General features: G+C 33.2%; 1 protein-coding gene across 2 annotated transcripts; it reads left to right on the forward strand.

Moving 5' to 3' along the window:
- Positions 1 to 9464: 9464 nt before the first annotated feature.
- LOC108994966 (40S ribosomal protein S21-2-like) lies at positions 9465 to 11427 on the forward strand. 2 transcript variants are annotated; one of them, XM_018970406.2, is made up of 4 exons: positions 9465 to 9575; positions 10065 to 10155; positions 10254 to 10386; positions 11109 to 11427. In XM_018970406.2, the coding sequence occupies exons 2-4, from the start codon at positions 10106 to 10108 to the stop codon at positions 11172 to 11174; spliced, it is 249 nt and encodes an 82-aa protein (XP_018825951.1). In that variant the 5' UTR covers positions 9465 to 9575; positions 10065 to 10105; the 3' UTR covers positions 11175 to 11427. The 2 variants fall into 2 exon arrangements, with proteins under 2 accessions (XP_018825951.1, XP_018825952.1); XM_018970407.2 differs by having other exon boundaries at positions 9501 to 9555.
- The last annotated feature ends 1791 nt before the right edge of the window (positions 11428 to 13218 follow it).

Here is a 13218-nt window from a genome sequence, read left to right on the forward strand (position 1 = left end):
CATTTTTGATGGATTATTGTATTGAAAGAGGTTCAATACAGGCCTATTTGTGGGATAACTGTAGAAAGAGTTGATTTTTGGTTGGATTGTTTGTGGGATTGATTGGTAGAAAACCAATTTTTTTCCTAGTAGCAGACACTGGTGACAACAAACTTTTTAAGAATAGTTGTTTGGTCACAAAACAGTTTTTTTCCATAATCGTATTTCCCATGACTAATGTTCCTGGAAATCAATATTTTTCGACATATGGTTTTGATGGAAACTATTTAATCAAACTGAGAGATAAAGTAATTTCCACAGACAACTGTAATGACAAAACCTCTTTTGCCATGAATTAATCCCCGTGGGAAAAAGTAAAGATCATTTTTGCTACAAATGAGCTTCACCGGTAATAACTATTTACAATCATTACAGTTTCATAGAAAATGCTCTTTTTCTACCAATTGATTTTGGTGGAAATTGTAATTTCCACCAGAAGTCATCATCTGGAATAATTTTTTGCGATAAACGAATTGGTGGGTAAAACTTATAAGACACTATTTTTATCACGAAGGAAATACACGGATATAGAAGATTTTTTCTTCCATGGATAACGACATTATTACTGACCACGAGGTCATGTTAGTGAGGGTATTTGTCATAAAATTAAAATGTTTTATCTGCCATTCATGTCGTGGCAAAAAGATGATTTTTCCCATGAACTCAAAATTTGGAGGAAAAATGATTTTTAAACCACCAATTATATGCCACAAGTCTCCCACGACACAAATTTGTGGAAAAATATCGTTTTCCACTAAGTTTACACTTTTTCCAGCCACAGTCCATCCCAAAAAAAAGGTGATTTGTTGTAGTGATTATTTATTTAGGTTTGTGTCAGTTGAGCCTAAATTAGATAATATATTATTTATTTCTTTAAATTTTAAAATATTATGAAAAATGTTTTATTTTAACATATATTACTATTATGAATTTTATCAAATTCTATTAGTAGCATCTGTAATTGTCATTGAGGTTATTATTATTATTATTGTTGTTGTTGTTGTTGTTGTTTATCAATTATCCATTAATAGAATGAACTTAGTGGAATAAACCCGCCTCACATTCTTCTTCATGAATAATGGATATGCACGTTATGAGTTGATATGCATACAAGCCATTTTATATTTCTTCGCAACAAACCACCTCTGCTGGCATCAAAGCAAGCCCCCACATTGAAGTTGATATGCATTGCACCCACAAGTAGCACCGTCGACCTCGTTAGGCCAAAATAAAATAAAAAATAAAAAAATCACTGTCACATATACCGCCACCAGACAACCACCGCGAGATGTTGAACACCAACGATGCCCATGTTTTCTCTTCGTCAAAATAGAGCACCGTTGCAGTCAAGAGAAACTGACGAGTCTCCACCACGCCGCAAGTAGCTACAGACAGCCGAGAAACTGCCATTGGTCACTGCTGAAATACACCCAGAATACGTCGACGCCCTGGACAGCCACCGTAAGCCAATCTCTCCTCCGCTTTATCTTCTATGTTTCTCTCTCCCTTTAACTACACCGAAATCATCTTTTACGCTAGGAGCTTCGCCACCATGCACAAAAGTTGCTCACGTTGTCCCTTCTTTCTTCTATGGTGCCCTTTATCTCCTTTGGTAAGGTTCGTCACAGATCAATTTATTCATAAGTGGAAGTCGGCTGCTCTCAAAGTTAAGGATGCTTTTAAGTTTTCAGATTTTCAAAAAAATGCCTGCAATTACATATTATTACAAAATTTCCCTTTAATCCATTTCTATGTAGCTCCTAGTCCTCACGTAAAGCATATTTAAGACTTGTTTTTCTTAAAATGCTTTTACGTTTCTGCCCCTTGGTATGTAAGCATGACAAAATGTTTTTTTTTTTTTTTAACTAGTGTGTTTACAATGGGCATGATGACTCTTTTTATTGGGCTTGATATAATTATTAGGAAAATTTTTATTAAGTTGGATTTGCTTTATTTTGTTTAGCCCAACAATCCTATTTTTACAAAAATCTTATTTTTCCATATAGAAAATAATTAAGGACTTTAAACTATATTAGTTATTATTAATTTTACAATTTAATTTCAGTAATAAATAGTAAATGTTTAATCTTTAATTTTAAATACTTAAAATTTATTTTTTGAAATGAATCTTTAATGTTATTATTATAGATTTGGATATATTTATGCTATTAAAGTTTTAAATTTAAAATAAAGAAGTATGCTAAGAATATTTAAATAATATTAGTATTTATTAGATTTCTTTTAAAAAATTAATAATTATGTTAATTATAGGAAATAATAGCAATTTTAAGAATTGAAGTTTTCACGACTTATTTTATTAGAATTTAAAATAATGCAAGTATTTTACTAAATTATAGGGGTGTAACGGGTCCGATTTAGTCTGGTTTTAGATAAAATTTGAGACCGAACCAGTATGCACTGATTTTGCATTTTCAAGATCCGATTCCGCACCGGTTATCCCCTTAAACCGGTACTTCCGGTTTTACCGATTCTGGTCCGATTTGGTCCGATTTTTCGGTTTCAATATACTATATACTATATTATATAATAGTATATTATAGTATATAATACTATAGTGATATAATATTTGTATAACTATTAATACGCACTATATAGTATTAGTATAACTATTAATAAAATAGACTATAGTGATATAAGATTTTAAAATTTAATATTATAGTAATTAGTAATTTATCATATAATACAAAACTATTTTATATATAATTATATATTATATATAAAAATTATATACAATATAAAAAATTATAATATATATGAACCGATCCGATTCGGTCCAGTCCAATTTTAGAAAAAGAAAAACCAGAACCAGACCGATTTTGACCGGTTTTAAGAAAAATAAAACCGGCACCGGACCAAACCAAACTCGCTACCGCACCAAACCTACCGATTCGGTCTGGTCTGGTCCAGTCCGTTCCACTAGTTCTTTTTTTACACCCCTACTAAATTATACTATGTTATTGGTAATTAAGTAATTTAAAATATCAGGATTCATTGATTATTGTGTTAAACAGAATATTTATTTGACTATTTTCTAATTTATGAATTTAATTAAGTAGGATATTAGGACACATGTTTTCCTAGACAGATTTAGTGACGTTTACTACTTCATATAGGTGACAAGCTACGAAATGAGATTAAGGAAGTAGTATTGCGAAGTAAGTAGTTTGATCACAAATTAGGATCATCACGTGTTAGTTTAGATAAATTATTATTAAAGTCAATTCTTGATAGCCTCTTTTACGTACCATATATGTCATGATTATGCAAACATGATATCTAGTATAGCATACGATCATGTCATTCCACATCATGTTCAGATTCAAAAATTATAATTAGGTATATAGTATGTCATCATTGTCATGCATCTCACGTCGCATAAGACACATAAGATATCTTAACTTCAAGTGCAAGATAAGATCAAATCAGTTTAATCAGTTGGTCATTCAGATGCATGGTACCAATGCAGTTTATGGGCAGATGTGCAAGACACGGACTCAAGCGTGGTCCACCATAGTATGCTAGAATACTATCAGCGGCTCCCCTTGCGGCCGCGGGATGTGGGGCCGATGCATAACCTCGCACACAGGGTTAAGTGTGTTGGCCAGTCAGAACAGTCAATTAAATCAAATTAGTCAGTTAATTCATATAAATTAGTCATGCATAACATAAGCATCAGCATGAACAGTCATAATTAGTTGTCAGCATGAAGATTCTTATGAAAAATCTTATATTTATTATGGTTACGTTGTGATGGATTTTTTACTGAATTTTCGACTCATTTTAGTTTTATTTTATGTTTTTAACCACCTAGGTGAGGATGATGACCACGAACAGACGGGTCAAACTTAGATGGAGCAGTTGAATTTAATGTCAGGCATTAATGATTTAGTTAGTTTATTTATTAGATTATAAAATCTCTTGTCAGATAATATTTTATGAAAATTACATGACACTCATAACTCTTGGGAAGAGGGTGTTGCATGCGATGTGTCATGTTACACGGAAATTAACAAACAAGATTAATTGAGGTGAATAAGTTTCATCCATTTAAAGAAATAATTAATATATATAAAGAAATTACTAGACGTGTTCTATTAGGTATCCAACCTAACGGAACAAATTAAGGCCCCGTTTGGAACTTGTACTAAACTGAGATCAACTCAATTCAATCTAATTTTAAGTTGAATCTAACATTCAAACGCCTAACTCTTAAATCACTAAACTCATCTTAACTCAAACAATTTTACATGTAGGACCCATAACCTTTTTCAACTCAACATCTCTTTATATGTAAGACCCGTAACTTTTTTTTAACTTTCCATAAACACATCTAAACTCATCTTAGGTGGGTCAATAAAACTCACTTCAGCATCTCAACTTAGCCTCATTTGGTTACGCAGTTCAGATAACATATTTTGCTAAAAGTTGAATAAAATATTATTATAATATTATATTGTAATAGTATTTTTGTTTTTAGATTTAAAAAAGTTGAATTGTTTATTATACTTTGTATGAGAGTTTGAAAATGTTGTAATGATTATATGAGATGAGATAGTTTGGTTTTCTAAAACCAAACCAGCCCATACTACTATTCATAAAGAACTCAATTCATCTCAACTCAGCTCAACATCTAAACGGGGCTCTCCATTGTCATATTACAACCTATCATATTATTAAAATTATTTACATGATTGCGCGCACCAATTTTAAATTATTTAACACTACTCTAGAATAAAATGAGAGTATCATGCTCCCCTTATTTTTTTCGTTTTTCTCTGACATATCAAACAAAAGAAAAATAAAATATGCTTCTGCAAACAAATTGAGACATGTTGACTGTCATAATCATGTGATGCAATTGTGAATATGTTATAAGAAATGTCAACCATTGAGATCCTTACACATGTCAAATGGAGAAAAAAACTACAGCCAAGTGATCCTTGAGTTGCTGAGGTGATGGGCTGAAGCTATTCTGTTATGCATTTGAGAAACTATATAAGGCTTGATGTAGTTCATTTATATTGATCGTTGTGATACAAATTACATTGTGACTTGGTAAAAGATTAGGGAGAAACAGAGAGAGAACCCGAGAGAGACACTTAGAGAGAGAGTGAGGAAGAGGGTGATATCTTGTAATCTCAATACTGTAAATTTCATCTTGATCAATGAAAACAGAAGGCTCTTAGATGTTCCTGCCGTGGATGTAGATCATTAGGATCTAACCATATAAATCATTGGCATTCTTTATTGCTTTCTCATTTGTTTTCAATATTCTGTGAGCTTTCTTGGCAATCTTGGAGGCATAGTTTAATCTAAAATTCAAACACAGATTAGATTTAAGTTAAAAAATTGGCATCAAGAGCCAGGTTCGATGTGGACAACCAAATTTGATGTTGAGAAATTCATTGGAAAAATTGATTTTGGTCTATAGAGCAAGATGAAAGCATTACTGGTACAACAAGGGTTTCAAGATGCACTTCTTGGTGAAAAGAACTTGAGTTCTTTATCAGAAAATGAGAAAACAGAAGTCTTGCATAAGGCTCATAGTACCATAATCCTTTCTCTTGGTGACAAAGTCTTGAGGGAAGTTGCCAAAGAAGATACTGTAGCTGGAATTTGGTTAAAACTCGAGAATCTATATATGACAAAGTCTTTGGCAAACAGACTCCACAAGAAGACCAGGCTTTACACCTTCAAAATGACTCCAGGTATGGCTATGGAAGAACACCTTGATGAGTTTAATAAGATCATCTTGGATCTTGCAAACATAGACATAACAATAAAGGATGAGGATCAAGCAATTCTGCTATTGAGTTCCTTAGATTCCTCCTATGCAAACCTTAAAGAAACTATGATGTATGGTAGAGAAAATCTGTCACTTGAAGAAGTTCAATCTGCCTTGCATTCAAGAGAGTTACAAACCAAAAGTGATAACAAAACATAAACTAGAGAAGGGTTTTAACTGTAAGGGTTAGGCTAGATAAAAGAAATCAAAAAGGGAAGAACATTGAAACAAGATCAAAATCGAGAGGAAAATAATTGAAATGTTTTGCCTACCACAATCAATGACATTTTAAAAGAGATTGTCCAGAAAAGAAGCAAAGTGTGGGAAAAAAAGTATGAGGAGGAGGGAAATGTAGCTGTTTTCCTGGATGGATATGAAAGTGCTGAAGTTCTAAATGTTTCAAAAGTAGATTCAAGAAATGAATGGATTTTGTGTTCATTCCATATGTGTCCCTCTAGATCATGGTTTGAAGCCTTCACTGAACTCGATGAAGGACTTGTGATTCTTGGAAACAACAAATCCTGCAAGATTATGGGAATTATGTTAGTAATGTTGAAGATGTATGATGGTATGGAAATGTTACTCAAAGAAGTAAGATACATACCTGAGTTGAAGAGAAATTTAATTTCTCTAAAAATGCTAGATAAATCTAGTTGTACTTTTAAATCAGAATCTGGAATCTTAAACGTTGCAAATGGGTCACTTACTGTCATGAAGGGAGTAATAAAAAATGGTCTCTACACATTGGTTGGCAAGACAATTATTGGTGAGGCATCTCCAGTCCAAAAGGGGACAGAAGACAAGGTTCTTTTATGGCATAGAAGGCTGGGACATGTCAGTCAATAGGGTCTTCAAGAGCTTAAGAAACAAGGTTTATTGAAAGATGAGAATCTTGGAGAGTTACCCTTCTGTGAGGATTGCATACTTGGGAAATCAACAAGAGTCAGCTTCAAAACAACTACTCATCAAACCAAGTAGACCTTGGATTACATTCACTCAGACCTATGGGAACCTACAAAGGTAAATTCATATGGGGGTGCAAGATATTTTCTGACTATTATTGATGACTACTCAAAGAAGGTATGGTTATACATTCTGAAAAATAAAAGTGATACATTTGCTAAGTTCAAAGAATGGAAAACACTAGTAGAAAATTAGGTTGGCAAAAACGTTAAAGGGTTAAGGATAGATAATTGCTTAGAGTGTCTGTCCAATGAGTTTAATGAATTCTGTAAGAGGGAGGAGTTGGCTAGGCATAAAATTGTAAGGGAAACACCCCCAACAAAATGGTTTAGCTGATAGAATGAATAGAACCATTTTAGAAAGGGTGAGGTGCATGTTAGCCACATCAGGTTTATCAAAAACCTTTTGGGTTGAGGCTGATGTTACTGTTGTGCACTTAATTAACAGATGTTCATCCTCAGCCTTGAACTTCAAAACTCCACAAGAAATCTGGTTAGGAAAACCTTCAAGATATAACCACTTAAGAATTTTTGGATGTGTAGCCTATGCACACTAAAAAACAGGTAAGTTGGAACTACGTGCACTTAAGTGCATTTTTGGAGGAAGGATATCCAGAAGGAGTAAAAGGATACAAATTGTGGATAAATGAACTTGGAAAATAGAAGTGTATTATTAGTAGGGATGTAACTTTCAATGAGAGGCAAATGGCATTAAGAAAGAAAATTCAGAATGTCATGAAGAATTACCTGCCACTGTTGATATGCAACTTGAGGTGGAGCAGTCAATAGATTCACTTTGTAATCATGAAACTCAAGTTAGAAAAACTGAGGACTCAAGTTCAGAGGTTAGAAAGCAAGGTGGAGAGAATACTTACCAACTAGCTTGAAACTGGGAAAGAAGAGTAATAAAACCTCCACAGAGGTATGGGCAGGCTGAGCTTATTGCTTTTGCTCTTACTGTTGCTAAGGAAGTAATTGAAATGGAACCTAGAACCTTTAAGGTAGCCATGGTCAGTAAAGAGGCAGATAAATGGATGCTTGCAATGCAAGAGGAACTAGAATCTTTAAACAAAAATAAAACACGGGAAATGGGTTCCGAACCAGAAAATTATAAACTAATTAGTTCTAAGTGGATCTACAAAAGAAAAGAGGGCATATTAGGAGTTGAACTACCTAGGTACAAAGCTAGGTTAGTTGCTAAGGGATTTACACATAAAGAATGAGTGGATTATAATGAAATCTTCTCTCTTGTGGTTAAACACAACTCTATAAGACTTTTACTCTCTTATGTGGCTTATCAAGACATGTATTTGGAACAATTGGATGTTAAGACAACATTCGTGCATGGTAAACTTGAAAAAGTCATATACATGCAACCACTTGAAGGCTTCTCTACTGAAACCACGAGGAATCAAGTGTGCTTATTAAAGAAATCACTATATGGACTTAAACAGTCCCCAAGAAAGTGGTATAAAATATTTGATTACCACATGATTCACAATGGTTTCAATAGAAGCAATTATGACAGTTGTGTATACTACAAGCAAGTCGACAGAAATCCCATATACCTATTGTTATATGTGGATGACATGCTTGTTGCTTGTAAGGACAGAATTCAAATTAACTAAATCAAGTGCATGCTTAAGTCAAAATTTTAGATGAAGGAATTGAGTCCAGCTAAGAGAATTCTGGGAATGGAGATCATAAGGGAAATGAATAAAAAGCTTCTCTACTTATCTCAAAAACCATATATTTCCAAAGTACTCAACAGATTTGGTATGGATCAAGTAAAAACAGTTAGTACTCCTATTGGGTAGCATTCAAAATTGTCAGTCACCAAAAACTTATGAGGATAAAGAATTCATGAAGAATATTCCATATGCCAGCATTGTTGGGAGCATCATGTATGCTATGGTCTGCTTTATACCATATTTGACCTATTCTACAGTATTGTAAGCATATTCATAAGCAATCCAGGAAAATCACACTGGCATACTCTTAAGTGTGTATTCTAATACTTATCTAGTACAAAGTGTTTAGGACTAAATTTTGGTGAAAATAAGCAGTTAGGATCTGATCTACAAGGCTTTGTTGACTCAGATTATACTGAAATTTAGACACAAGGAAATCACTAACTGGTTTTGTGTTTACCATTTTTGGAGGAGCTGTCAGTTGGAAGGCAAACCTACAGTCAGTGGTAGCCTTATCAACAGCTGAGGTAGAATATATTGCAATGATGACAAAAATCCTTTGAACTTAGCAAATAGATTTTTAGTATTTCATGTGTACTCATATAGAGGGAGATTAAAAGAAATTACATACTTTTATATTTATGTTGGTTCGTCCCCAACAAAAAATTCTTGATTATGCTCCTGATTGCAATCGATAATGCATTTTTATTGTTTTGTTTATTAAAAAAATAACAAAAATGTACTATTTCATCGGTACAACCCATCAGTGCCTTTAGTATTTTCCTTTTTGGATAATGGTATAGATGTTATCATTTTATTTTTGGAAATAATTAGTCCCCAACAATTTATAGCTGAGGTAGTAGTAAGAGGAAAATAAAATTAATAAATAGAAAGATGTGACTCCGAGCTTGGGCTGTTATGATTAAGCCCATTAATGTTTGGGTCGACCCAAGTAATTCCTCGGAAATTAGGTTTCACGTCCCAGTTCTTTAAAAACCTCCTTTCAAGTTTCCTCCCTCCCAAAGTTTCTACTCGCCGCCGTTGTCTTCCAGCTCGTGTGATCCTTCTTCTTTACTGGTTTTTTCTCAATCCTGTCTCTATTTTTCTTATATGTATCGGTATTTGAAGGCAGTTGTTTCCCTTTGTAAATTTCTGTCTTGGGAATTAGGGTTTTGTTACTTTTAATCTGAGAATTAGGGTTTTGTTTCTCTTGACAAACTGGCTGAATTCTTTGTTTTATGTGCTCTTTAAAAACATGTTTTATTGCTGTGAAAAACTGAAGATGTATCTCTCAAAGATTATTAAATTTTGTATTAATATGAATCGGCTAAGAGTTCTTTTTTTGTGAATGAATGAATACTTTGAGATTCAAAGACTGTTTTTTCTTAGCAACCCTCTCTCTGTTTTTTTCCCAGTGTTAGTGCTCATTTGTTCTTGTTTTCATTCATATGGATGACCCTGATATTTCTATTATGCTATTCATCTGTTGCCCCTAGTTTTTTTCCCTTTAATTTTTCCTTTTTCTTAGTCCATTAAAAGTTTGGATACTTGGTCTTGTTTGTTCAGATTGGTAAGGGTTTGAAGAAGTAGTTTACACAGAAGCCAAGATGCAGAACGAAGAGGGGGTTATTACCGAGCTTTACATTCCCAGGAAATGGTATTTAATATGTTTCCATTTTTCATTATCATTGTTTTCAGTTTTTGTGTTTCTCGAATGCGTCTTGATTTTTTTTTGGCTAAATGCTTGTGAATCAGCTCGGCCACAAACAGGTTGATTACTTCGAAGGACCACGCTTCCGTTCAGATCAATGTTGGGCATTTGGATGAGAATGGCGTGTACAACGGCCATTTCTCCACCTTTGCTCTCTGTGGATTTGTTCGTTCTCAGGTTTTTGTTCTCTCCCCATTTCAGTTTTCTACTTCCACAGTTTTATTTGCATGAGTTGCTTGAGTTTTAGATTATGGTACTTGAAGTTTACTCTCAGTGAAGGACTGTTGAAATTGCTTTGCGTGTTTAATTTGAAGATTAGTGGTAGGCAATTACTTTTGGGGAGTAAATGGAATGTGTATTTAGATCTTATAGAAACGTAAGTGCCTTAGAAACTGATGTTTTGTCTTTTTTATGGGAAACGTTTGATATTAACATGCAAAGTATAGTCTTATCTTTTCAAGATTTTTTTTGGTTGAATGAACTGTCTGTGCCACGTGGTGTCGAACACTGACTGAAACTTGAAGCATTTACTTTTCCTTGTAGGAATTGTGTTCTGTATGTGTTAATCGTTTCTGCCATTGATTGTGGAAGTCTGTGAAAGTCTTTCTTTCTTTCTATCGTTTCTGCCTTTGATTGTGTTAATCGTTCTTGCCTTTGGTGGGTGCATTGCCATGTATTTTGTAGATGTATGAGACATTCCACATGGTCTGTGTTTTTACACTTCATTCTTGTTTATTTCGGTGCTTCTATTGCAATCTTTCATGAACAGATTTTCTTGTATAAAAGAAAAATCTTTCATGAACAGTTTTTGTTTAATTCATACAATTTACTCACATCTTGGTTAGACTTTTATTTTTGATTGTGTAGTTTTTTCTGATTTCTTTTACATTCTATACCAGGGAGATGCTGACAGTGCGCTTGATCGCCTTTGGCAGAAAAAGAAAGTGGAAGTTCGTCAACAGTAGAGTAAGGGAGAGAGAGAGAATCTAGTTCACTATCGTGTTTGAAATTCTGTTCTCGGGTCGATGCAATGTGGTCTAAGGATTTTGACTCCATTCATTAGTTTTTATGAAATATTGAAACTACTTCTTGATCTTTCACGTGTGGCTGTTTGAATTGTGGATATGACATAAAATCTCATGTACCTTTTACATATATGCTGACTGCTCTGCATAACATTTGCTTTTCACATATCTGAATAGCTAATTATCTTGACCATCACAGTTCAAGCAAGGTACGGGTGTATGCCAATGGGATCGGTGGCCGAAAGGAAAACAAAATAAAAGGATGCCTAGTTTTATGAAATTTGCTTTGAGGAAATAGTGGTATCGCAAGGGAAAAAAAATGTTTTAAACAATGTTTTTGCCTGAGTTTATCTTGAACCCATGACCTCCATTTATTCTGGGCTTTTCCCTTGAATGGTAATGAATGTTGTTGCAGTTGGTAGTGGGTACCGTCAAGTTTATATAGATATTTGGTTGCTTGAATTCTCAGTAAGTTTTACCTTGCTTATTAGCACCCGTGTTACCAGGTGTCCTCAAAGCTGATTTTCCTCGTATGTCTTCGAAGTCAAAGAGGACAGAATTTTTTTTTTTTTTTTTCTCTGGATTATGATTTTTTTTTAATATTTAAAAGTGTTCGCAATATTATTAAATAATATTTTCTTAATTATTTGTGAAAAAAAAAATTAAAAAATAAAAAAAGAATTGGAGCGGAATAAATGATCGGGATCCCCGACTAACACAATGTTATAATCGAAACTACTAATCGAGCAAGTGTGGTAACTGATTTGAGACGTGGCGGTTCGTGATCTAATTAAGATAATTTTCTGCAATTTCAGTATACTTAAAACGATGTTGGGATTTTTAAAAGGTAAGCTTTGAGATTTAACTAATTATGGTATTTGTTAAATACAATTTATTTAGTTAAAATACTTAACAGAAACGAGAATAAAGAACAAGTCGATCTATGTTCGAATCCAAGATCGCTTGCTATAATAAAAATAAATAATTGTCCCAAAAAACTCAAAATAATATAAAGTAAATTCAATTATTTTATTCTTCAAAATTTATTAAAAAAAAATAACACCTTCTAATGACATGAACTTCAAATGATGTGGTTATTTTTATTACGAGTTTTGTTACATACAGTCATTTTTACGTACTTCTTATACACTTTATTGATTTGATTGGTCACAATAATTATTTTATATTAAAAAAATGATACAACTAATCATGTTAGCGGAGTGTACAACCAAAATGACTGTACATAAAATTATCACATTGAATCTGCAGTCAGAATTTTGTCCTTGAGACATTAGCAGGGATAGATAATTAAAGACAAAATAAATGGCCCTACAATCTCACAGTCACAGCAACCTACCATTTTAAATCAATATAATCCTACTTGTTTCTCTTCTCCTATCTTTTTAGCTTCTTGGCCTCTTGAGTCTCTTGACAATGGAGCTGCATGCTGTTGACAATATACCCTGTTTGTTCTCTTTGTGCTTTTTGTTTCCGTCGTTTTCACAAGATTTCTTCACCATCAAAGTAGGTGCTTGATTGGGAATCTTTCTTTTCTTTTTTATTTTTTGGACATTGACCAAATAATTGTAATTTGAACTTCTTTTTTTTTTTTTTAATGATAAAAGTGCTCTTTCATATACTACTTCCCTAGACAATTTTATAGGTTTAATAGTTAAATCTATAATACATACACCAAAGAACAAACAAAATGGCCGTAAGGTTCGCTTTTGACCCGAGCCTCGGAATGTCAAATAGTGTGGATCTTTGGGGTTGACCATAGTGACGACAAATGGGAATCAAACTATCCTATTCAAAATTTCAAATAGCATGAACAGGAATACCATCTCTTCTGAGTATTCTATTTATTTTAATCTTTTTTATTTTTTTTTTCTTAATAAGTATGTGGTATAGAGATTATGAGTAAAAAATTTTAATTAATTTAAGGAATAAAAAAAATTAAAATATGTATGACGTGCGATGTAGG

Source organism: Juglans regia, chromosome 7 (genome assembly GCF_001411555.2).
Source record: "Juglans regia cultivar Chandler chromosome 7, Walnut 2.0, whole genome shotgun sequence".
NCBI lineage: Eukaryota > Viridiplantae > Streptophyta > Magnoliopsida > Fagales > Juglandaceae > Juglans > Juglans regia.

Bases quoted from the DNA above. Each gene is read 5' to 3' on its own strand.
- LOC108994966 (XM_018970406.2), top strand. From the start codon at position 10,106: ATGCAGAACGAAGAGGGGGTTATTACCGAGCTTTACATTCCCAGGAAA. The intron at 10,156-10,253 runs GTATTTAATATG...CTTGTGAATCAG, and splicing joins CTTTACATTCCCAGGAAATG to CTCGGCCACAAACAGGTTGA. The intron at 10,387-11,108 runs GTTTTTGTTCTC...ATTCTATACCAG, and splicing joins GTGGATTTGTTCGTTCTCAG to GGAGATGCTGACAGTGCGCT.